At 43.1% G+C, this 23,544-nt stretch overlaps 1 protein-coding gene across 1 annotated transcript; it reads right to left on the minus strand.

Annotated features, from left to right (window-relative positions):
- Nucleotides 1-344: 344 nt before the first annotated feature.
- Nucleotides 345-22,928, minus strand: LOC124149903. The gene is made up of 14 exons (XM_046521729.2): nucleotides 22,826-22,928; nucleotides 19,388-19,468; nucleotides 16,992-17,549; nucleotides 14,640-14,720; nucleotides 13,539-13,698; nucleotides 12,670-13,070; nucleotides 10,798-10,866; nucleotides 9,909-10,100; nucleotides 9,297-9,497; nucleotides 8,191-8,349; nucleotides 2,731-7,304; nucleotides 1,822-1,912; nucleotides 1,258-1,337; nucleotides 345-715 (listed from the first exon to the last, which is right to left on the minus strand). The coding sequence occupies exons 2-14, from the start codon at nucleotides 19,455-19,457 to the stop codon at nucleotides 689-691; spliced, it is 6,663 nt and encodes a 2,220-aa protein (XP_046377685.2). The 5' UTR covers nucleotides 19,458-19,468; nucleotides 22,826-22,928; the 3' UTR covers nucleotides 345-688.
- Nucleotides 22,929-23,544: the final 616 nt, after the last annotated feature.

Below are 23,544 nucleotides of genomic sequence, written 5' to 3' on the forward strand. Positions count from 1 at the left end.
ACCACAAATGTGCCTCGCACCATCAGTATTTCGTTTAGTAAGTTGCATCGTTCATACCCTTCCTGGTGCTTGTCATAAAGGAGATAAAACAAGGATTGGTCGGCTGGAGTCAGTATACTGTGTCTAAGTGACTATCCTTTTAAACTTGCATGGTATCTCAGTGTTCTAGCACTATATAATTTGTCAAGCACCGACTACAGAAGTAGTCCCACACACGTGCATACACGTCCCTATACAAGCGACATAATCTTGAACGCGACATTTAATCCCATGTCATATCACTTCGAAATTTGAATGCCTGGTGCATTGACCAGGCTTTAAAATAAGAAGCGGCAACAGGAAGATATACTGTATATATTTATTATAAAATCTATGACAGCTGTATTCAGAAGCATCAAACATGTACAGCTAATATATCATAGTACACGGCAACTGAATATTGCCACACAAAACAACAATTTTGAAAATCTTGTGTTGTCTTCTATTTACATGTATAAAAAAGCTTTGAAGATTCATTATGACAAGTTTCCTATCTGATTGCAACTTAGTGGTTACAGCAAGCCAAGCCTCCCGCAACACATCATTGTAGGATCCCAGCCTGAAGGCTCTCCTTTAAAATAGCCGTAAGCATCGTTAGACTGTCTCAAATGTGAAGTTTTGCGGATTTCATATGCTGATGGAGCGTGACCTATGGCAGGCACTGGTACATTGAAAACTGAAACAGAAAAAGGATGTTGACAAATTTGGGAAAACAGCCATAACGTTGAGCTGACCTACTCAGAACCTATAAAAACGGTGGCAGGGTTAATTCAGCTCTTTACATACTATACTATACTTTACCATATCATCTGACATTAACCAGATACATAAAGATCCCATCAAAGCCAGGGTCCACATTATGCTCCAGAGGCTGACCACCATGGACTCCCCTCTACAAAACGAACCTCCCACAAAACGAACCTCCCACAAAACGAACCTACCACATCCACACGTGAAAACAGACAAATCCTTCATGTAACTTCAGATTTTTTGTCTAAAGATTAGATCCATCACATAACCTGGTTAACTCATCAGCTGTGATGTAGAAGATAACCTATTTCCTTTCCTCAAGCTTCCCCATTCCAGACAGGACTACACTGAATCACACCCCCAAACACGAGGCAGGAGACCGCATCATCCGCGTTATATACTGTAGCGTTTACAGCAGAACTTAACATAAGGAGACTTTATTAGTCAAACAAACTATCCTAGTCTCACCTCCTCAATCTCTCCGGAAAAACTTGGATATCCTTGACAAGACCCCAGCAGAATGCCAGCCTGTCTCCTCTCGATATTACCTGCAACAGGGCACAGCAGGACGGTAATACTTGTCAAGCGATGGTGGTTTTAGTTTTCGATTATATGATGAATTTTATCATGTGATAATAATTTTCAATGTTTCCTTATTTATAATATTCGTTAGGTGAAAATGGTTATTTTCGGTAAAGAATATGATGGTAATATTTGTCAAACGACAATGATTTTATTTTCGGTTTTATGATAATACTCGTTGCGGCCATAAAATGTCCGAGTCCCGTGATGGGATTCGAACCACAGACCTTCTGGTTCGAATTGTTCAGATGGCCGAAGAGGTTTACACCCTGTCAGCGAGTTGACAAGGTAAGGATGTCATCTGTGGGCCTGCTACAGTAGTATTCTAGTTTATATCGGTGTCATGCATTGTTTCAGTATTATGTTCAAGTCGGACAGTCATGCCGTGAGCCCAGCTTATGTCTACCATGGGAAGCTGAGTGGAATGAGTCCATCAACTCCTTGCCTCACCTGACAGAGGGAGCACCTTCTGTTTGCCGTTGACCACGCCCTTGATGTGAGACCCGTCATAGGTTAGCTGGATATTATTGTAGCCAGGTCGCTGCGGAAACACATCACAAGCATGTACATACATCAGAGTGTTTGACACTACACAACGTAACACCATGAAACATGTTGTATGGTACACGGTTTCCTGCGGTAACTCCGGGTGAGAGTGGGCCACTAGAAGTAATATTTTTCACAAGAGACTATTTAAAACGGGGATAGGGTGGTTAGGCTTCTTTGCTCATATTTCCAGTAAGCAGCTGACCTGGTCAACATTCGCTTGTTTACAGACTTTCGTCACATCGAAATGTTTCGGACTGGAGCGTTAAATAACATTCACTCACTCATTCTCTTGCAGACAACATCGTCTGCACAGTGTCTGCACACTTCTTGCATCGTTTGCACACTGGGGTGTGTCGTATACATTAAACACAAACCTCGTAATGTTGTTTTAGTAATATGTTACACCCGTGAACATCCGGGGTAGAATAGATCTTCAGCAACCCATGCTGGCGATCGGTTGGTCAGGCTCGCTGACTTGGTTGATACATGTCATCGTATCCCGGTGCGTGGATTGAAAACTGTGTTGATTGGGGGTATTCATGTTAAACTGCGGCATGGCATCTAGAACTATAAATCGGCATCAATCCGGACTAACACACACACACACACACACACACACACACACACACACACACACACACACTTGCATGCACATGCACGTCGCATTATAATTGCATGAATCTTGGACGCGACGTTAAACCCCGACGTTAGGCTCGATTATTGACATGCTGCCGTGAAGTAGCTTGAATATTGCTGACAGCGACGTACAACACCATTGACTCATTCACTCACTTCCATGATGCAACCTACCGCTGGAAGCGACAACAGGACTGCTCGGGCTGTCCTCTCCGTCTTCAGAGAAAACACGACTCTCTTCCTCCCGGCCAGAATCATGATGGAAGGACCCTCGCCATCCCGGCCATTGCAGTTTGTGACCAGCGCCTGGTGTGGGTTAGGGCGCGCCTGTCGTCTACGTCTCCGCAAGCTGCGTCTGCTGATAACGTGACCCCTGATAGGTACAAGGTCATACTGGAGTGGACCGATGTAAGTCTTGTCTACTTGGACGGGGACAGAAAGTCCACCGGCTGTTCCTTGTCCAACAGCAGTTGCTGAGGCCCCGCTATGTGACGTCTCACCAGTACCAAATGTCCATGAGTCACCCGAGACAGTTCCCGACACTCCCTGAGCTCCGGTATTGGATCCTAGGGAAGAGGATGATTTCCATGTTCCTGAAACTGTTCCAGACATTGTCCCTGCTCCACCCCCTCCACCGCCTCCTCCAAAACCTGCTGCTGCCGCCAACGCCGCTGCTGCTGCTGCTCCTGCTGACCCTGTCGCTGATCCTGCACCTCCTCCTGTCATTGTATTCATCATCATCTGTTTCAAAGACTCTGGCATCTCACCCGTGCCTGAATACACCTTCCCATCGGGTCCGGTCATCTGCCACTGAGTGTTCCCCGCCGCGGCCTGCAATAGATGGGGTGGAACCTCGCCCGTGCCAGTCTGCACAGTACCATCAGGGCCGATAAGAGACCACTTGGAGGAGGAGGCGATCACCTGTCCAGAAGTAGGTCCTTGTAGGATATTAGTTGGTATTGCCCCGGTTCCTGACTGAACTTGTCCGTCAGACTTTATGATCGACCAATGTGCTTGACTTCCAGAGTCCATACTCACTTTCTGAATAAGGTCAGCTGGGATGGATCCAGAACCTGTTTTAATGGATCCATCCGGAAGTTTCAGGGTCCATCTTGAGCTGACGCCCCATCCATCTGCCCCACTCGGAGCGGCACTTCCTGTCTGAGTCATTACAACCTTTCCTCCAGGTAATGATCCACCCAGCCCGAGACCTGCACCTCCACCCATTATCTGCATACTTCCGCCCATGCTATCTACTGGTCTTCTAATAGTACCTGTTATGTTAACATTGTGGTTTCCATTAAGGATATCTTGAGGTATAGGTCCACTTCCTTTCTGCTCTGATCCATCAGAGCGGGTGACAGTCCATTCCATTGTACCTTGGACCATGCTTTGAGGGATGGATCCATAACCTGTTTGGACAGAGCCATCTGGTTTGGAAATCTGCCACCTCCTACGAGTGTTGGCCGTGCCCCTCATTACAGTAACACCTTGCCTGGTCATTATATCATTGTAGAGGTCCTCCAGGGCGGACGGGGGCATCTCACCCACTCCCGATGTTTCCTTTCCTCCTGAACGGATGATCTTCCATCTTGTAGTTCCTCCAATATCAGAATGACTGATGATTGTGCCTGAAATAGTTCTTGCAGTGACCCCGCTAATAACATCAACAGGGATCTGCCCAGTCCCGGATTTGATGATGGATCCGTCAGATCCTAAAATGTACCACATAGCCGAGGGTCGAGGAGCAGATGATGGAACAGTCATGCTTCCACGGACTGAATATACTTTCGATATTCGTGCTACGATGTCATTAGGAACATTACCACTGCCAGTCTCGAACACCGTTCCGTCAGGTTTGTGGACGGACCACTGGAAAGGCACGCCCCCTGCTCCCATGGTTTTGCGCACCGTCCATATGGTAGCGGACACTCCTGGTGTCTGTGGCACAGCACCAGTTCCTGACTGAAGAATGGTGCCATCTGACTTCATTGTGTACCATTCCGTGCCCCCAGTAGCAGCTGGAGTTTCTCCTGCGGACATTATCCAGCCAGCCTCAGAATCTGGTCCTGTGAAATCACCAAAAAGGGAATCTTGTATAGCGCCGGTTCCAGCATTCACGGGTGCTGTCTGGCCTGTACTGGTTCCTGACATGGACCACGATCCACTTATTCCCGTTCCGGTGCTGACAGTATCTGTTTTGGATACTGTACCAGTTGGTTGACCAAATACACCTCCAAATAGAGCGTCCTGTATTTCCCCTGTAACAGTGCGCCTTGTTCCAGTCGGAACTCCACTAGGAACAACCGGCCTACTGCCCATTCCGATGTTAGAAGGGACTGTTGGCGCCCTAGTGCTGGCAGGAGTTGGTCTTGGTGTAGGGCGTTCTGTTTTTGGTACCGCCCACTGATTATCGCCACCAACACTTCCAGTAATCACACCTGTTCCCGCCATCGTACCCGTAACAATATCAACAGGTACACTTCCCACGGGAGTTCCTTCCATACCCCCGAAGATGGGCCCTTGGTCCAGCGATCCTTCTGTCATTGTCCATCCGTCTACTGGACCTGGTTGGTCAACGGTTGGTCCAGATGGCCCACCAAATGTTTGTCCTGTCATTTCAAAGTTGGTCCCAACATACTGAGGGCCCTGGTCAAACGGCACTTGGAAGTCTTGTGTTCCAGTATTGAAATCTGTAATGGTGGATCCTGTTTGAACTGACATCCCACGATTGACAGCTTGGATATTGGGTATGTTGACTCTCGATCCACCCAAACCTGGCACTGGCATTCCACCAACAGGGAACCCAGACTGACCAGTGATATCGGGTTGCATCCCAAAGATATCAGGATTAATATCCTGAGCTCCCGGCCAAGTAGACGGTGTTGTTCTCTCTGTCCACTGTGTGCTGGTTGTGGTCGTCCACGCCCTACCCATGTCTGGCTGAACCACGGCTGGGCGAGTACCCCTTTGATCGCTTGTTATTGTCTGGTGGTCAACATGAGGACGGGTTTCTCCCTGTGTACGCCTTTCAGTAGCAACCGTACCACCTACAATGCTCCCTCCAGTCAATATCCCACTGTCCCTACCACCTGATGTACCCCGAGTGCCACCAGTCCCCCACCCTGTCAGTGTTCCGCCCATCATTCCGCCCTGCTGCCCACCCGTAATGCCACCTGTCATTTGACCATGCTGGTTATCGGTCTGCGAACCGCGTGTCCACGACCCTGATATTGTTCCACTCATTGTGGCACCCTGCGACCCACCCGTCATACCACCCGTCATCTGGCCACCCCGAGTATCTGTCTGCATACCACCCCTCGTTCCACTACTTGACCAGGAACTTGTCATCTGACCACCCCGTGTGCCACCCTGCGTACCAACGTTGTTACGTACATTCCACGCTCCCTGCTGTGTACCATCCGTTGCTCCTGTGAGAGTATTGCTACCTTGTGACGATGATGTCCCATGCATGCTGAAACCCCCGTGTCCCGACACCATCTGAAGCAGGTTCATAGGAATTCGTCCATACCCAGAGTTCGCCACCTGTCCGTCTTTGCCTATCAATTTCCACTGACCAAGAACCCCAGAGTTTGTAACCATCTGCTTCGCCAGGGTCCCTTTAATAGATCCCGTTCGAAGACCGGCTAAAATATTTTCAGGAATCACATCATAGCCAGATTTCATGACCGAGCCGTTGAGATCCAAGATGTACCAAATAAAGGATCTTGTTCCGGACAGTTTCGTAATCTTGTCCTTGGTCAGGACCCCTGATCCAGATTCCAGAATCTTGCCATCCGATGAGAGACGATGCCAGGTGGAACTGCTGGTAGGCGCAGTGCTTGTTCCTGTCAGTGTGTACCTGATAATGACCCCCTTCATTGACCCCTGTTTAATTGCCCTGAGGACATCTTGTGGAACGACCCCAGTTCCAGATCGAAGTACCGATCCATCTTGTCGATAGACAAACCACAAATGCTTCTGACCATTATCAGTGAATTGGATGATGATGTCCTTGCTTATCTGACCCTTGCCTGACTTCAGAATCTGTCCTGTTGGGGATAGGATCTGCCAGTTTGCGTTCAGCCCAGAAATCTCGGCGATCTGCTTCACCAGGGTCCCTGAAAGTTCTCCCCGGATCAACAGCTGAAATATTGCCTTGGGGACATCTCCGTTCCCAGATCTCAACACTGTGCCATTGGTCCCATAGACGAACCACACAATCCTCAGCCCAGTATTGGAATTGAAACTTCCGATTCGTCGTAATATTTCAGGCGTGATTAATCCGTCCCCAGATGTAACGACTTGCCCGTTGAGTAACAGTATCTGCCATACAGCCTTAGTGGACGCAGATCCCCCGGTGATGATCTGTCTAGCCAGTGTACCTGATAATATTCCTTTTCGGATGTCGTGTATGATCTTAGCGGGTATGCTCCCCTTGCCTGACCTCAGGATATCTCCGACCTCACTGACCAGGTACCAAAGAGTTCTGTGGCTTTGTCCCTGTGCTGCAATACCGCCCGTTCTTGGTGGCATTCCTGGTTGGGCCAGACGGTACTTCATGTTGATAACGAGCTTCGAACCGTATTCGATGCCGGCAAACCTCCATATGTTGATGATGCTCTTGCCGTCAAATATGGCTTGTCCCTTGCCAGTCAGTTTAACGTTCGTGACACCTGCCTGGACATTGTTGCCGGAGTGGTCAATCACGCCTCGGTCAAACTTGTAGAGGACGGAGGGCTTGCACACTGTAACACGCGAAGGACTTTATTAACATGTAGTCGTTCATTGTTAGCCACAATGTCATCTAATATTGATATCAAGTTTATTTAAAGGGAGACTCCACGTCCCAAATTCCAGTTCTAGGCATATTTAGTGTGTAGGGTGATTAGGGTGCTTATTACATTGATATAAACGACGGTTTGCGTCAAAAACAAAACACGTTTGTTCGACTCAGATGCTGCTTGCACTGACTTCCATTAAGCAAGAAACTAGCGCCCCTTTAACACAATTTCTGGATCAAGGCGTGGAACACCAATACCGCTGTGCCCATTTATAAATGTTGGGAATCGCCTTGCCCGAAGAGTGAACCTTTAACCCAGTAACATATCTCACCGTTTCTACATGGGTAGAAGAACTGAATAACTAAAAAGATATCCCAGCTATGTATGTATATATAACCATGAGTGTTAACCTTACTGTGAGAAAGTACATAAGGTTACGCAATCCTATTCCGTATTATTTTCCGGACGAGTTTCGTTCCGTAATATTCCGTATGTGGTGTATGAGTTTTTTTTAACCCCTTGTATGCATGTGAGAGTGACATGATCGATCGACATTGGAAACATTGAGAACAACGTGTGCTGAGCAAGATTGTATGAACTTTTCTGACTGTATGTATGCATGTTTTCATCATGCGTTAATAAACATATTTAAGACGACAGATTGTATTTGAATCACCACTGGAGGCTCCATCCTCCGCATCACTCATCATGGTTCTGTATAGTTAATTGTTCTATTAAAAGTATAGAAAGACTTTTTAAATTGAGCAACCACAGTCATATTACTGCCCAATCACACCCAACACCCCCAAGTCCAAACTCCCTCACTCATACGCTCCGTGCTGCCACCTACCCCCCGATGTGGTGTTGCCTGAGTGAGCAGCCATGATACAGTTGCAAAGGTTCTGGCTGAAGACGGTGCCCGGGGCACACGGCCGCACCATGTCGCCGAAGCCAGGGATAGTCTGGATGTAGTTCCTCCGGTCAGGGTGGGTCTTCAGAGCGCAGGAGCCTGCAAATGATGACCAACCAGATTATTACCCCTTCATACAATGCCCCCCAAAGCTATGCCTACATGTTAAAAAGATCACATGTCCAAGATAGCGGACAATCCAAAAACGGCTGTCGACTAAAATAGACTTATACGACTAGATAGACAAAAATCACTCTGTGTATAAAATGACGCAAAGCAAATAGTCAAGGGCCTGTCTATATGAGAAACGTTTCACTTACGCATTTGTCAGATCCTGGGGGAAAGAGTTTTTGGGGATTTTCGCACAAATTACTGATTGGTAGAAAGTTTATAATGAGGTTCCGTTCTGTTGTATTTTTGTGATTTACAGAATATCTTTTATACGTCTTTAGTTTGCAAAATGGATGTCAAAATGAACCGAACACGACCCTACTACTGTAGGCGACATTTATCTCCTGCGAGACTCTGCGTCATTGTCTCTGATGTCATGGATCGTTGCTCATGCTATCAGTCACTGGTTGTCTGAGTGAGACTTGGATATCTACAAGCCACCGTGAGATATACAGATAAATACTAAAAATTGATTTGCCTAAAATGACAGTAGATGATATCACAGTACAGGGAATTTCCCACATAATTCAAAATGGTGAAGTGTATTAGTGTGCGTAATTTTGTCAGGGTTGAAGGCGAGGGACATGTATGTTCCTGTTGTGTCAAGGGGGTTTACACTCTAAAACCATAACGTTCAACACAGACGTGGGTGAACATTCGACTGAAGTACGACCAACTTATCAATGACTTACTATCAGGAAAGTAGTCCAACACATTATGAGCTCAGGTCATCACCATAAAATAGCCAATCACGGGCCTCGAATTCGAGCTCACGCATATGTTTGATACCAGTTATCTCAAATGGGTTTCTCACCCACAGGTGTGTAAGGAAGCTGGTGATAGCAGCTCTGGTGTCCACAAGCTATGGAACTTACTGCTGGGAGATCCGGACGGTGGGTCCGGGGGGCACTTCTCACTGCACGTGGGGTCCTGCACACACCCAACATTGGTCAAGTACCGGGTTCCCTGGGGACAACAGGAAGGCACGGAGTTACCTCCCTTGCACATCCAGTAAGCGCGGCAGCCATTTCCGTTATAGTTGTGGACGGTGTTATCCCGGCGTTTGCTGCAGGGGTCTGTGAGTGATAAACAAGCAGATGGAGTAGACCGAGATGACGTGCACGTGACGAGATGCTCAATTATATACATTCTGATGTCACAATGAAATATATATGAAACATGCCTCCCCGAGAGTCACCTTGAGCTTAAAAACAAAATGGTCTTGAAGGTCGTGGAGTTGGTAAATCAAAGGAAATAAATGTTGATATATGGGCAGTTCATTGAGTCAACCAAGCACAATATTTCCTTCTTAGGTAACAAAAAACGAATTCCAAGAATATATGGTAAAACAGAGAGAAATATAAAAGTGATACGGAAAAGACTAATTTTCATATTTCAGAACCACATGTCAACACATTCTGAAATATTCTGAGGACCTTAATGGTAAACAATGAAATGTGTGGCTCAGTGTGGTGAACCGTTGGTACCTCTGTAGCAGCTGACGAGCTCCGAGGGCCTACAGCTGATGGCCTTGGTGTCCCAGTACTGACCGAATGGACACGGCCGGACCATGGCGCGGAATCGGGGCCCCTCGCGGAAGCACTGGACGTACTTGCTGCAGTCCTCGGGGTAGGGGTTGTAACCGATGCCGTTGTCGATGATGCACCCAGTACACAGCTCTGAAAATGGACAAACTACTGAAACATCGAGTCCACGGATTCCTGTGTGCCGAGTCTAGACAGTATAGTCTGGTGTCTGTTTCCTGTCCAGATCCTACACCTGGAGAGTTGTCAGACAAATAACACTTCATTTTATTAACTGAAATCAAATTTGCTAGTCTCCCGTTAAACGAGAGTAGTATTTTACCAATAAATTTTTTGTATCTGTCGGCGTGTTACAGCCCATAGTGCTCACGTCTGTGGGTTAGATGTTCTCGAGCTACTTCTCCGGTAATGATGAACTGATTGATGTAAATGGACACAATTCGTCATAACACGTCCCATTTTAATTCTGGAAACCCAATAGTCCAGAAACTCTACGGTCTTTGCCCAGTCTCGGTCAAAGGTATTTACAAAATTAAATATACTGTTTTCATGGGAACATACCAAGGAAGAAAAAATGAAATAAAAATTGTTCAAAAACTCAATATTTACACTATGTCGCCCATGGTGCCTGCCCATTGGCGAGAATATGTTCCTTTACTTAAAACTCATGTTTTTGTTTCGCAAATACATAAATGTATTACTTTCAAGTATCATGACACATAACTTAATCCAACGATTTTATAGCGAAATTGAAATATTTCGCCCATGGACATACAGTTTTGCGTTTCTCGACTCTTTGGCAGAAGTTCTCCTTACTGTTGAAATGACCTACCTGGCATGATGATAGGCGGCATGGGCGTGGTGATCACCGGTCGTGGCGTAGATGTCGTCGTGGTGATAGCTGCAAGGACATGGACGTAGGCCATCAGAAACATGACATATTTCATCAGTAAACAGTGAAGGCGTTACCTTTCCTTGTGACTATTATCGGGCTACTTTGTACACAATGTAGACGTCCCTATAGACCAGGCTGAACATGCTGAACTGTAGCTACCTGTAGCTTCAAATATAAGATTGCTACGTACAAGGAAATACATATAGTTACAGACAAATAATGAATATTATTGTGTATCGTTTTTTAATATTACTTTCGTATATACTTGGATAATGGGTTAGGAATAATTAATTTGCAGACACACTGACAGACAATAGTTTATTTCCGTCTCACCTCTGTACAACATAAGATCATAACAAGTAATGCGTATATACATGTAAAATGTACAGAACCATTCGAGTATGTTTATTGAGAGACATGACATGATTCAAAGTGACATTGCTAACAATTTTGTATATAAAGGATGCTTTCTCCGACTTGGGATTCAAAACCTTTTAGCACATGAAGAGCATATGTTTGAATCTTGAAATATGTTTATGATTTTTTCTTTTTCCGACAAATTAATAAAATCTGACCATTTATCAACACATGTAGATCTTCCCTTATGTCATCTAATAAAAACTCATTGAAACAGAACATGCTCCTAAACCCGTCTGGACAGTTAAACAGTTTCTCTCTTGAGCGAAGATTTAGCGAAACTTGATCAACCTTTCACTATCTAAATTACATATGTATGCTACTTAAAACAGTTATAGGGGCGGTCGGGTAGCCTAGTGGTTAAAGCGTTCGCTCGTCACGCCGAAGACCCGGGTTCGATTCCCGACATGGGTACAATGTGTGAAGCCCATTTCTGGTGTCCCCCGCCGTGATATTGCTGGAATATTGCTAAAAGCGGCGAAAAACCGTATTCACTCACTCACTAATACAGTTATATCCCATCCACATTCGTATATATGGCCAGTTTTCAAAACAGTTATTAATGTTCGTAATACGCTTAGAAACGTTTTATTTGGTGCAATATATAACTATGAACTATTATTAACATATTATTTATCCATAACAAGTTCTTGTCGCAATGTGACTGAATCATTGACGATGCAAAGTTAAATATTACCCGACTCACTCATTAGTGTCATCTTCAAGGGGCAATGGAGTTAACTGACCATAAAAGCCCAGTTTCCGCCCTTGCCGAACTAGGCTGGAATTAAGGAATTGATATTGGCTGGTCTAACGAATAATCGAGCATGTGTACCGTCAAATAGGTGTTGACAGATGTTTTCCAAATCTTTTCATGTTTTTAATCAATGTGTTCAAGTGATTTGATGCACTTCGCGAGGTTAGGCCCATTCTATTACAAAAAAGATCTTGATCATCGATCAGGCTGTCTTGCCTGGGCGCCTCTATCTTGTTTGAATCAAGTGATATAAAGAGGCGGAATCTGATTGGTCAATATGAGGGACATGTAAGGGAAATAACCCGTAATCGCCACTGGCGGCTCTACGATCGAATCACGAAATTGCTGTTCGGCAGGGGTGGAAACTGCACTTTTACACCCAGCTAACTCCCGTGACTGGAGAAAATGCATTAGATAAACTCCGTGAAGATCTGGGTTAGATCTGGTCCTCAGCAACCCATGCTTGTCGTAAGAGGCGATGTTAATGATGTCAATCACCTGATTGTTTGGTACAAACTTGATTATGGGGGACATATATATATGGCTGATATATAGTGCGGCGTTAAACACCACACAGACAAACAAACAACATTAGTGTCCGTGAACCCGAGACCAGCATCTATGTCATTCCTAACCTTTACAGATGAGTTCCTTGAGCGTCTGGACAAGTCCTGCCAGAGCTCTGAAGTCTTCAACACTGAACAGCTTCCTCCTTGAGCTGGCGATCCCCTCGAGCTCATGCATGTAGACCTGGGCCCCAATACCCACAGCGATCATGATGACTCCCTCCTTCTGAGCCAGCTGGGCCTGAGCTATGGTCTCTCGGGGGTCCTTGCTCTGCCCGTCCGTAAGGACGATAGCGATCTGGGGTACGCCCTTGCTTCGGCGTCCCTGGTTGGCCAGCATCTTCCTGACCTCCTGGATGCCCAGAGCTGTGTTGGTGCCGAACCGGGGGTGGGTCAAGCGGCCTGCTAGATGATTTAGGTAGCTTTTACTCTTGTACGGGGTGAGGCCGATGACGTCACCGACAAACGTACTGTGAGGGAAGAACAAATTACTTTATTTGACAAGATGTAACACAGCACTCTACTGGTTTACAATTCGTTTTTTGTTACGAATGTTGACAGATTTTACACGTTAGGAGGAATGTTTTTACATGATCATTAAATCTGGCAGAATCATCAACACTGGCAACATCGTCAACACTGACAACATCATCAACACTGGAAACATCGTCAACACTGACAACATCATCAACACTGCCAACATCGTCAAATGATTCTAACTGTTTCTCAAGGCTTCTCCTTGCTGGTTTCGCTTATGTACATGTTGAAATTGAAAAGCGAAATATAGAATATATATCATATATTTTATTTTGATGCAACTGGCAGAGTCCTCCTGTACGTAGAAAGTTTCAGTTAAGAAAGTTTATCCTTCACTGCAGTCATGGAGTTGTAGGGTGTTCGACACCATGAACTATTTCTGAATGTCGTAGCACGTGTACCTGTATACTATCATGCCCACGTTGATGAAGTTGGGACTGATGTCGAGACTGTTGATCAAGGAGGCTACGAAATGTGTTTCTCTCGCCCAGTCCGGGGGCTCAATGCTGTCAGACCCGTCCAGGAGAATGACGACATCGGCCGGCATATTGCAGTTCAACACTGGAAAAAATGGCGGCGACAGTCATATACTTATCCATCTGCGAGTAAGTGATTATTGCTTCACGCAACACTAGCAGTATACAGTAATAAATGTCCTAACTTTCAATTCCAACGTTCAACCGCCACAACCAACTTAAAACATCTACGGTTAAACTACACACGATATAGAATCTTTTTAAAAAACATGTTGCAATAAATACGCCTTTTAATAACATGCATTTATTGAATTTAATTCAAAGATTGTGTGCGTTAATAAGCTGGTCAGTTATTCAACAACTTCCTGTCAAATAAACGATCAAACCGTTCATACAGAGTGACTCACGTCACCCTGTTAATATAACCGGAATGTCTACCTGCCTACCTGTCTTCCTGATTAGAAATGCTTCACGGTATCACGTGACAGATGATGACAAGTACAGGGGGGCGTGGATGGGTCTCACCCGGATAAGGTCAATGTCCAGTTTATCCAGTTTTATCCAACTACATGTTCATATAAATCCCCTGTAGACTGATGCATGTCATAGTATCCAAATTGCGTGGATCGATGCTCATGACGTCAATCACTGAATTGTCTCGTCCAGACTCGATTATTTACAGACCGCCGTCATATAGCTGGAATATTGCTGAGTGCGGCGTTAAACAACAAACAAACATATAAATCCGGTTTCAAGTATCATCGTACAACACCCCGACCAGAATAACATATATATGGAACTCAAGCTCCAGTTTACAATGCTTAAATATTTCCGGAGACTTTTTTTTCTTTTTCTTATCTTAACTTGTTAAAAGTGCATGCTGGAAACGACGATACCACGTGGTAGGATAGATTCGGGTTAACCCTAGAAAAACAGCCACCGTTGACGAAAACTCTCAAATTGTATACACTTCCTGTAGTACATCACTGTTTCTATACAAAACAGCTTTAACATAGAAAGGTTCACCTTCTGGTGGAAGCGGTGTCATAGTAGTTGTAGTCGTTGTTGTAGTAGTCGTGGTGGTGGTTGAAGTAGTGGTTGTGATAACTGCAACATACAATTTTAAAAATGGAATTCCTCTGTTAATTAGAACAGAATCATGACTTTTCTCATAATGCATCCTGTGGAAAATAGTATATTTTTTCAAGTAAACTCCCAGCCCTGATGACTCGATGCATCGCGCAATAATCTTTATCAATAAAGTCTCGAACGTGATCTAAAAAAACAGATTAATGTCCTTGCACATGACAATAAATGATAGTAAAACACAAAACAGTGTCAAATAACGAATTTCGGTACCAGAATTTTCATGTGAGGTGGGTGTTGGGAAATCCAAGATGGCTGCTACTGACGGTATACGGTCTCATATTAGGTCAGTATCAACTATCTTGTATTTTTACTGACGGTATATGGACTTACCGAGGAGTTTTAAACTTTTATCGACGAGAGTTGATATATCTGATATCAAAAGACACGAGGGTGAGATTCTATTTATCAACCAACATCATTCTTCCAACTTTGTCTGTTTGTGGACAGTAATAAGCAGTGTCTTAAGTATAAAAAAGTACTGCTAACAGCTTCAGCAGCAGAGACATTAGTGATGTCATTTGATTGTGACGTCATGGTAACAATGACGTCACAATGGTCAGCAAAGCATTGTGATGCAAATTCATTGCCTGTGGGAGCCAGTTTTTGGATGATTAAAACAATTATTACCCACGTGGTGAAGATACAGGTGGTAAGATACTAAATCCGTACGTCACACGTGTGCCGTACAAGGTTGACCTTGTTATATTCGTTTTGAGTGGATAACATTGACCTCTGCCACACCGGGACTACTTTTTTCATTCATAGACGTCATTCATTTTGCAACTACAAGGCAGAACTGAAGCAATCTCACGAGAGCGAGAGATATTTACAAACACTTTATTAAACCAAACAGATAGTCACACGGTTGAAATTCGGTTTGCATTCTATATAAGATATGCATAGAGCTTCTACAGACAATATATAATCGAGCTATATCCATTTACAATGCACGACTACCGATCGAGTTGACCAATCCGACCACTTTCGCAACTTTCAATCTGATTTAACGTAAAAGGATAAGCGTGGTGAAATGAAGTCAGTTTAAACTATCTGGACAGATATCTGTGTCCCCGTCCGTAACGTATTTTGGGGCACTGTTTCTAGAGTTGTTTGTTTACGACTGCACGACCAGATCACTCAAAGTGAACATATCCGATACAAATCATTCGAAAACTCCGTAGAAGTGTGTCTGATTTCTGATTATGTGGCCCAAAATATCCCAAATGTGAACAATAACATTCCCTATCTCCAGCGTAAAACGCTGTGAGTAGATCAGGGTTGTCTTTGCTTATTCCGGTGACCTTGCCCTTCGATCGTTCGAAGCTGTCACTGACTTGAATTGTTGATTTTCACGTCTTCAGTATATAGGGTGGTACAGTTAACATGAATGTCGCTGGCGAACACTCTGATTTCCCTCATCCAAAATTGTACGGGCATGATATAAATTCAGCTGATAGATGAAGGATACCGAACCATTTTGATTGCACAGACGGAACCCCGGCAGTGCGAGTGACCGACTGTTGGTCCGATATTCAAAGCGCGGCGCTAATGTGACTTTTCAAATTTCCTTATACCTGTCCTGCGCACTAATAACATAGCGCTTGAATTACCATAAGCTGAAGAAATTCTTCCAAAAGGATTTTAAGCGTCGGTGCTGTTTTGTTTGCAAACACAACTGCAGGCGCATGTTGCCAATGCGTATGCATAGAAATGTCAACAATGCCCATATTTGGGCATATATATATTCATGCGCAACCAGATTTTGCAACCGTTTTCAGTTTGGTCTATCAACGAACGAAAGTTGTTACGTATTTACACTTTAACGTGGGTAATAAATTAAATTACCACATCATTCTTGTTAGATAGATTTTTACGAAACTCGTAAACATTCTATGGTATCTGACCTCGCTTTCGCTTGGTCTGATACCAGAGAAAGTCTACTCGTGTCGTAGAAATGGTATCTAACGAGGATGAGTGTAGTATTCTCTTTGAATCATGTATCGAGAGATATATAGTATGGCAATAACACGCATCATGACCGCCTTATACCATCGCATCAACACAGTGATACGCCTTTCCGTTCAATTATCCTAAAAATGAAACCGGTTCTGAACTAAATTGAAAGAATAGAACATCCATTAAGTGCTGGTTCATTACAATATCGAGCAATATACACATATTGGGCGTTTTATAGAGACAATATGGTATATATTTATGTAACACACTCACCCCAACAGATGCTGTCCCGGAGACTCTGTACCAACCCTGGCAAGGATCTGAAATCTGTTACGTTAAACAGTTTCCTTTCAGAGGTAGCAATTTCTTGTAGCTCATCGAAAAAGATTTCGTTCCCAATACCGACAGCGATCATCGTCACGCCATCATCCCGCTTGGCTGCAATAGCCTGTCTGATGGTGTCACGCGGCACCGTGGATCGACCGTCTGTGATGACAACAGCGATGTGAGGGACGTTGGGTCGACCCTCATAGCGGAACATCTTTCTAGCCTGCTCAATACCCTTCGCGGTATTGGTACCGTCCCGGGGCTGCGTCAAGTTCCGTACCATCTGCTTCAGGGTCCATTTGTTCTTATACGGGTTCAGCCCGACGACGTCACCGATGAAAGTGCTGTATACGATGATGCCGACGTGGATTGCTAACGGTTCCACATCAAGGCTGTCAATCAGGATCTCCACGAAATTCAATTCCCTCAGCCAATCAACAGGCTGGATGCTGTCGGAGCCGTCCAGCACGAAGATCACGTCTCCGGGGACATCACATTTCATCACTGGAACGACATTTGAATATAACTGCAAACTCCGCACGGGTAGAGTTTAAGAATAGCTTTTGATATACAGACGGCCAGGAGCCGTGGAATTGGTCCCCGTCAAAAGGTTATTCACGCATTAACTTGCATTTCTTAAATCAGTAACATTGTTTAAAGACCTAGTTTGAAGTTGTTTTTAAATGCCAATTTTAGTGGACATAGTACACATTAATGCGTACACGTGAATCTCTGCGGGAGAGTGCAGGATTTGCAGGTGAAAATAGAAGAAACATGCCTCACTATATATGAACAAGTAGATGATGATAACGGTAAGGTAATTAAATAAGCTGACACATCAACGAAACATTTTAATATACGATAAAACTAAATAAATACATGTAAATATGTGCAAATAAATAAGTAAAGGTTTAAACAAATATTATAAGAGTAAATAAGTAGAAAATGAGAACGAATAGGAGAAGATAAATAAATAGATAAATATATAAAAAATGTTTTTTAAAGTTAACAGTTCATATGAAAAACAAATCCGTTTCTCCGGTCTCAGTCACGTGTTAATTGAATACATAGCCACATCTTTGAATGTTAAGTAAATGCATAACTTAACATCATATTCAAAATAATGTGCAACAAATATGTTTTAATTATGTGATAACGTTTTATTACGATTTAGGGGCGGTCGGGTAGCTTGGAGGTTAAAGCGTTCGCTCGTCACGCCGAAGACCCGGGTTCGATCCCCGACATGGGTACAATGTGTGAAACCCATTTCTGGTGTCCCCCGCCGTGATATTGCTGGAATATTGCTAAAAGTGGCGTAAAACTATACTCACTCACTCACTCATTCATTACGTTTTCGCATAGATTCTTTATTATACCCTTTATTTACGTTCGTAATTTTATTTCTAGATCGTATGTGTCTTTCTGGCTCCATGGCCAATCTGATCACTCTCGTATGTACACAGGTATACCCCGCTGTTGCGACACTCGCCAACCGTCTTCGCGTTATAAATCCTTGTTTTGTCTTCTTTGTTTTTGGTTTATGGATTTTGGGCCCTAAACATCACGTCAGTAAATCGAAAATAAATAAAATATCCAACTTAAAATATTTCTTTTTGATTTCCTCAAAATGTTAAGTACGTAGGGTAAAAGTGTGGGCGGAAGGAAAAGGGATTTTTCGCTATCCGTAGTATTTTGAAGTTCATGCGATACATTATTTTAGTATTTTAAATATTTTATTTATTTTGATAGCAACAGATAAAAATATTTGTTTTAAAAACGTGTTACTTATTTCTTGGCGTCGGAATAAAAAAACCACCCCGCTGATTTTCATTTTTTACATTTCAATTTCGGCGGATTCGTAAACCTAGTTTTAAACAAAAGTCTGGCCTAGTCCTAATCCAGGTTGAAGAAAAGACACGGTACCGTGACAGCAGATGTTTTGAATGCATTACATCACCCATTTAAGTTTAAAAAAAATATTTGTGTAAAACACTTGGAATGTTTGCAATTTGCATCCGTGAACCTAACATGTATTTTTTATATGACTAATTAAGGCTTTTCTGCTATTCAGAGATCAGAGGGCAAACAGAAAAAGATAGGTTTATGAGAAAATTAAATGTTATTATTCATCCGAGCTGCTAATAACCAAATTTATACGACGTGTTATAGGTCTACAGTGTTAGAGTCGTTTGCTGATATGGTGCTTTGGGAATGCATCAAATTCATGAAGCTTTTTGAACTCAGGGTATACTTACATTAATTTGGTGACGCATTAATCTAAGATCAACAGTATTTGCTACGTTATTTCTAGTTACAAAGGTTAAAGACTGAAGATGACTTACACTGCGGTGAAACGAGTGAGACGCTCCCGAGGGTAACGAAAACAAACACCCAAAGTTTCCAAGTCTTCATCGTTCAGGAATCTGAAAAATACATCATGCAGTATACAAAATCCAAGAAACAACGACAAAATCAAAACATATAGCTTAATTAGCATTCATTAAAATCTATTTAAGGTACGAGGAGCATACCCGAACACGGAGCTAAAACAGTAAAATATGAATGACAGAAAACACTTTCCACGATCTCACGATCTTACCAAGTCAGATGGCACTTATTGTACGATTGATATTCCCAGCATGTTCCCCGTATGGTCAGCGCCGATGACAATATGAATTAATTCTACAACTGTACCACAGCTTCTACTTATGCACTGGGATACTACACATATCACCCTCCCCCTAATATAAGCCCGGGGACCCCCCGATACGAGTTGATCTTCTGCGTTGCGTCACAGTGACAGCGGTGCTGGAACCCATGTAAACACGAACTGTTGCAGCATCCTCTGAATAGGTTCATTAATAAACACGACCGGGTGACGTCACGACTATAGACGTGCTAGTGACAAATACATGTTCTTATAGCGTACTCCGAGTTGTATAACAGACCGGAAGTGGCGTCATCATGCAATGCACATCCGGTCAGTGGCAGGACGTGTGAGAGGTATACGGGTTTGTTCAATTCGGTAACAGCAGCTTAAGAGTTTACTGGCTAACGCACTTAAGTGGGAGTTTGAGCACGATACTTTCATTACAGGTACCAGAATAAACCATTAGCGGGACAGTCTCCTACAGGGTCACGAACCTACTTCATCAGGTGATGGTCGTCTTAAGTACAACAGCCGCTTGGCCGCCGACTTAGGGACTCGGGTTCGAGTTGAGGACAGTTACTGATTTGGTTTGGCGGTAGATCTTCATCTCATCACGTATATAATGAACATATAGTTTTGGAGGGACAAATTTAGACAAACGTAGCTGATCATATAGTTTATTGGGACAAATTTGGACAAACGTAGCTGATCATATAGTTTATTGGGACAAATTTGGACAAACGTAGCTGATCATTTAGTTTATTGGGACAAATTTGGACAAACGTAGCTGATCATATAGTTTATTGGGACAAATTTGGACAAACGTAGCTGATCATATTGTTTATTGGGACAAATGTAGACAAACGTAGCTGATCATATAGTTTATTGGGACAAATGTAGACAAACGTAGGTGATCATATTGTTTATTGGGACAAATGTAGACAAACGTAGCTGATCATATAGTTTATTGGGACAAATGTAGACAAACGTAGCTGGTCATATAGTTTATTGGGACAAATTTGGACAAACGTAGCTGATCATATAGTTTATTGGGATAAATGTAGACAAACGTAGCTGGTCATATAGTTTATTGGGACAAATTTGGACAAACGTAGCTGATCATATTGTTTATTGGGACAAATGTAGACAAACGTAGCTGGTCATATAGTTTATTGGGACAAATTTGGACAAACGTAGGTGATCATATTGTTTATTGGGACAAATGTAGACAAACGTAGCTGATCATATAGTTTATTGGGACAAATTTGGACAAACGTAGGTGATCATATTGTTTATTGGGACAAATGTAGACAAACGTAGCTGATCATATAGTTTATTGGGACAAATGTAGACAAACGTAGCTGGTCATATAGTTTATTGGGACAAATTTGGACAAACGTAGGTGATCATATAGTTTATTGGGACAAATGTAGACAAACGTAGCTGATCATATAGTTTATTGGGACAAATGTAGACAAACGTAGCTGATCATATAGTTTATTGGGACAAATTTGGACAAACGTAGCTGATCATTTAGTTTATTGGGACAAATTTGGACAAACGTAGCTGATCATATAGTTTATTGGGACAAATTTGGACAAACGTAGCTGATCATATTGTTTATTGGGACAAATGTAGACAAACGTAGCTGATCATATAGTTTATTGGGACAAATGTAGACAAACGTAGGTGATCATATTGTTTATTGGGACAAATGTAGACAAACGTAGCTGATCATATAGTTTATTGGGACAAATGTAGACAAACGTAGCTGGTCATATAGTTTATTGGGACAAATTTGGACAAACGTAGCTGATCATATAGTTTATTGGGATAAATGTAGACAAACGTAGCTGGTCATATAGTTTATTGGGACAAATTTGGACAAACGTAGGTGATCATATTGTTTATTGGGACAAATGTAGACAAACGTAGCTGGTCATATAGTTTATTGGGACAAATTTGGACAAACGTAGGTGATCATATTGTTTATTGGGACAAATGTAGACAAACGTAGCTGATCATATAGTTTATTGGGACAAATTTGGACAAACGTAGGTGATCATATTGTTTATTGGGACAAATGTAGACAAACGTAGCTGATCATATAGTTTATTGGGACAAATGTAGACAAACGTAGCTGGTCATATAGTTTATTGGGACAAATTTGGACAAACGTAGGTGATCATATAGTTTATTGGGACAAATGTAGACAAACGTAGCTGATCATAAAGTTTATTTGGACAAATGTAGACAAACGTAGCTGATCATATAGTTTATTGGGACAAATTTGGACAACCGTAGCTTGGCCAATACAATGTTTGGAGTGCGTGGGTTGCTAGGTGTTTAAATGTCCAGAAACCCGAAATAGAAAAACGTCAATTTTGAAATGGCAGATCTATAAAGCCATTTGCAAACGTATCTCTGTCGTAAACAACAAGCAACAGAACAAGAAACGTCGCGCGCAAAGTCGTTTTCATCTGATTAAATTGTTGCAGAGGTATTACGGTGCATATATTTCTTGATACGTTTATATATTTTTCACAAATTATTCTAAACAAAGGAAATGTATACACTTTGCAAGTCTCCTCTCTTGTTTCAAGGCAAGCTGCCAACAGCTAATTCCCCATATCGAGGCCTGACAGTAACTTGATCAATAGAACTAGGCTGTCTTAAAGGCAAAAGTCGCACTTTTATCTCGTTAAAACTTTACCTTTCTTCATGTCAAAGTTTAATTTTGATCACCACTTTCATTAATACATCTTGCCACGCTGTATACTACTAAAAATGTTATTAGTAGGAACGATACCGTTAATACCGTCATGTTATAAATACCAAGGGATCAGCTTCCCAAAAATACGTGAGTATAAAGAATGGAGAGAGAGAGATAGATAGATAGAGAGAGAGAGAGAGAGAGAGAGAGAGAGAGAGACAGACAGACAGACAGAGAGAGACACAGAGAGACAGAGACAGAGACAGAGACAGAGACAGAGAGATGCCTTAATCTGCTATAAAGCAGAAACATACCTGGTATGCTTGGTGAAGTAGTGAGTGAAACCATAGTTCAAGTGTAGTCAAGTGTATTTTTGTTAAATAATGTTTTTAAAACATATATTTCCAACAAGCTTACCTTGGTCTGGCTCACATTAAATGTCCATGTGTAACTCTACTCCGTCGTGTAGCGAGCCACTGGATCTGAGCAAGCGATCTGCCGTTGGTCTGCTTGTATCCGGTGTGGCCCAAACTTGTCAAACTGCAATTAAGAGAAACGTTTACTTATATTTGACCCCTGTACACTTTGATGGTGGCAGATCGAGGGTCCGGCCCCTCGGTGGAGCGCTGTAGCCCGAGGGGGCGGGATCCAGGGTTACATGTTTCCACACAGAGAAGGAAACCGTTTCATCCCATCATGATGGATGCTGCAGAGGCGAGACGCTGCACGTGACACTCGATCGTCTTTGTGCGTCGTAAGATACATTATGCAAATGTAATGAGCTGTTGTGGATATGGTTAACTTTAACATTTTGGTAAAGGAGGGATAACGTAGTACATGGTCGCTTCGGAAGCAGATTTCCCCGTTACCACTAGCTCCCATTCATGGTCGAAACGCAAGCAACCGCGGCACCTGGGTTTCAATAGATCCCCGCCACCTTTTTGTGGAAGGAGGCGATTGAATGGAATCGTATAGTCAGGCATGGTGACTTGGTTGATTGCCTGTCATCATACCCGAACTCACCAATCGTTGTTAGTGTTATCTGGCCCAAACACTATTCCTACAAGGACAACTTCATATAGCCTGAATAATGCGCCGTAAAACAAAATTCGCTCACATCCTGTGCAAGAGCCTCT

The sequence above is a fragment of the Haliotis rufescens genome, unplaced genomic scaffold (genome assembly GCF_023055435.1).
Source record: "Haliotis rufescens isolate VD_foot unplaced genomic scaffold, xgHalRufe1.0.p SCAF_4, whole genome shotgun sequence".
NCBI lineage: Eukaryota > Metazoa > Mollusca > Gastropoda > Lepetellida > Haliotidae > Haliotis > Haliotis rufescens.

Excerpts from the sequence above, each read along its gene's own strand:
- LOC124149903 (XM_046521729.2), bottom strand. The coding sequence starts at position 19,457 with ATGAAGACTTGGAAACTTTGGGTGTTTGTTTTCGTTACCCTCGGGAGC. Across the intron at positions 13,699-14,639 it reads GACACCGCTTCCACCAGAAG|TGTTGAACTGCAATATGCCG; the intron begins GTGAACCTTTCT and ends CATTTTTTCCAG. Across the intron at positions 716-1,257 it reads TTTCCGGAGAGATTGAGGAG|TTTTCAATGTACCAGTGCCT; the intron begins GTGAGACTAGGA and ends TTTCTGTTTCAG.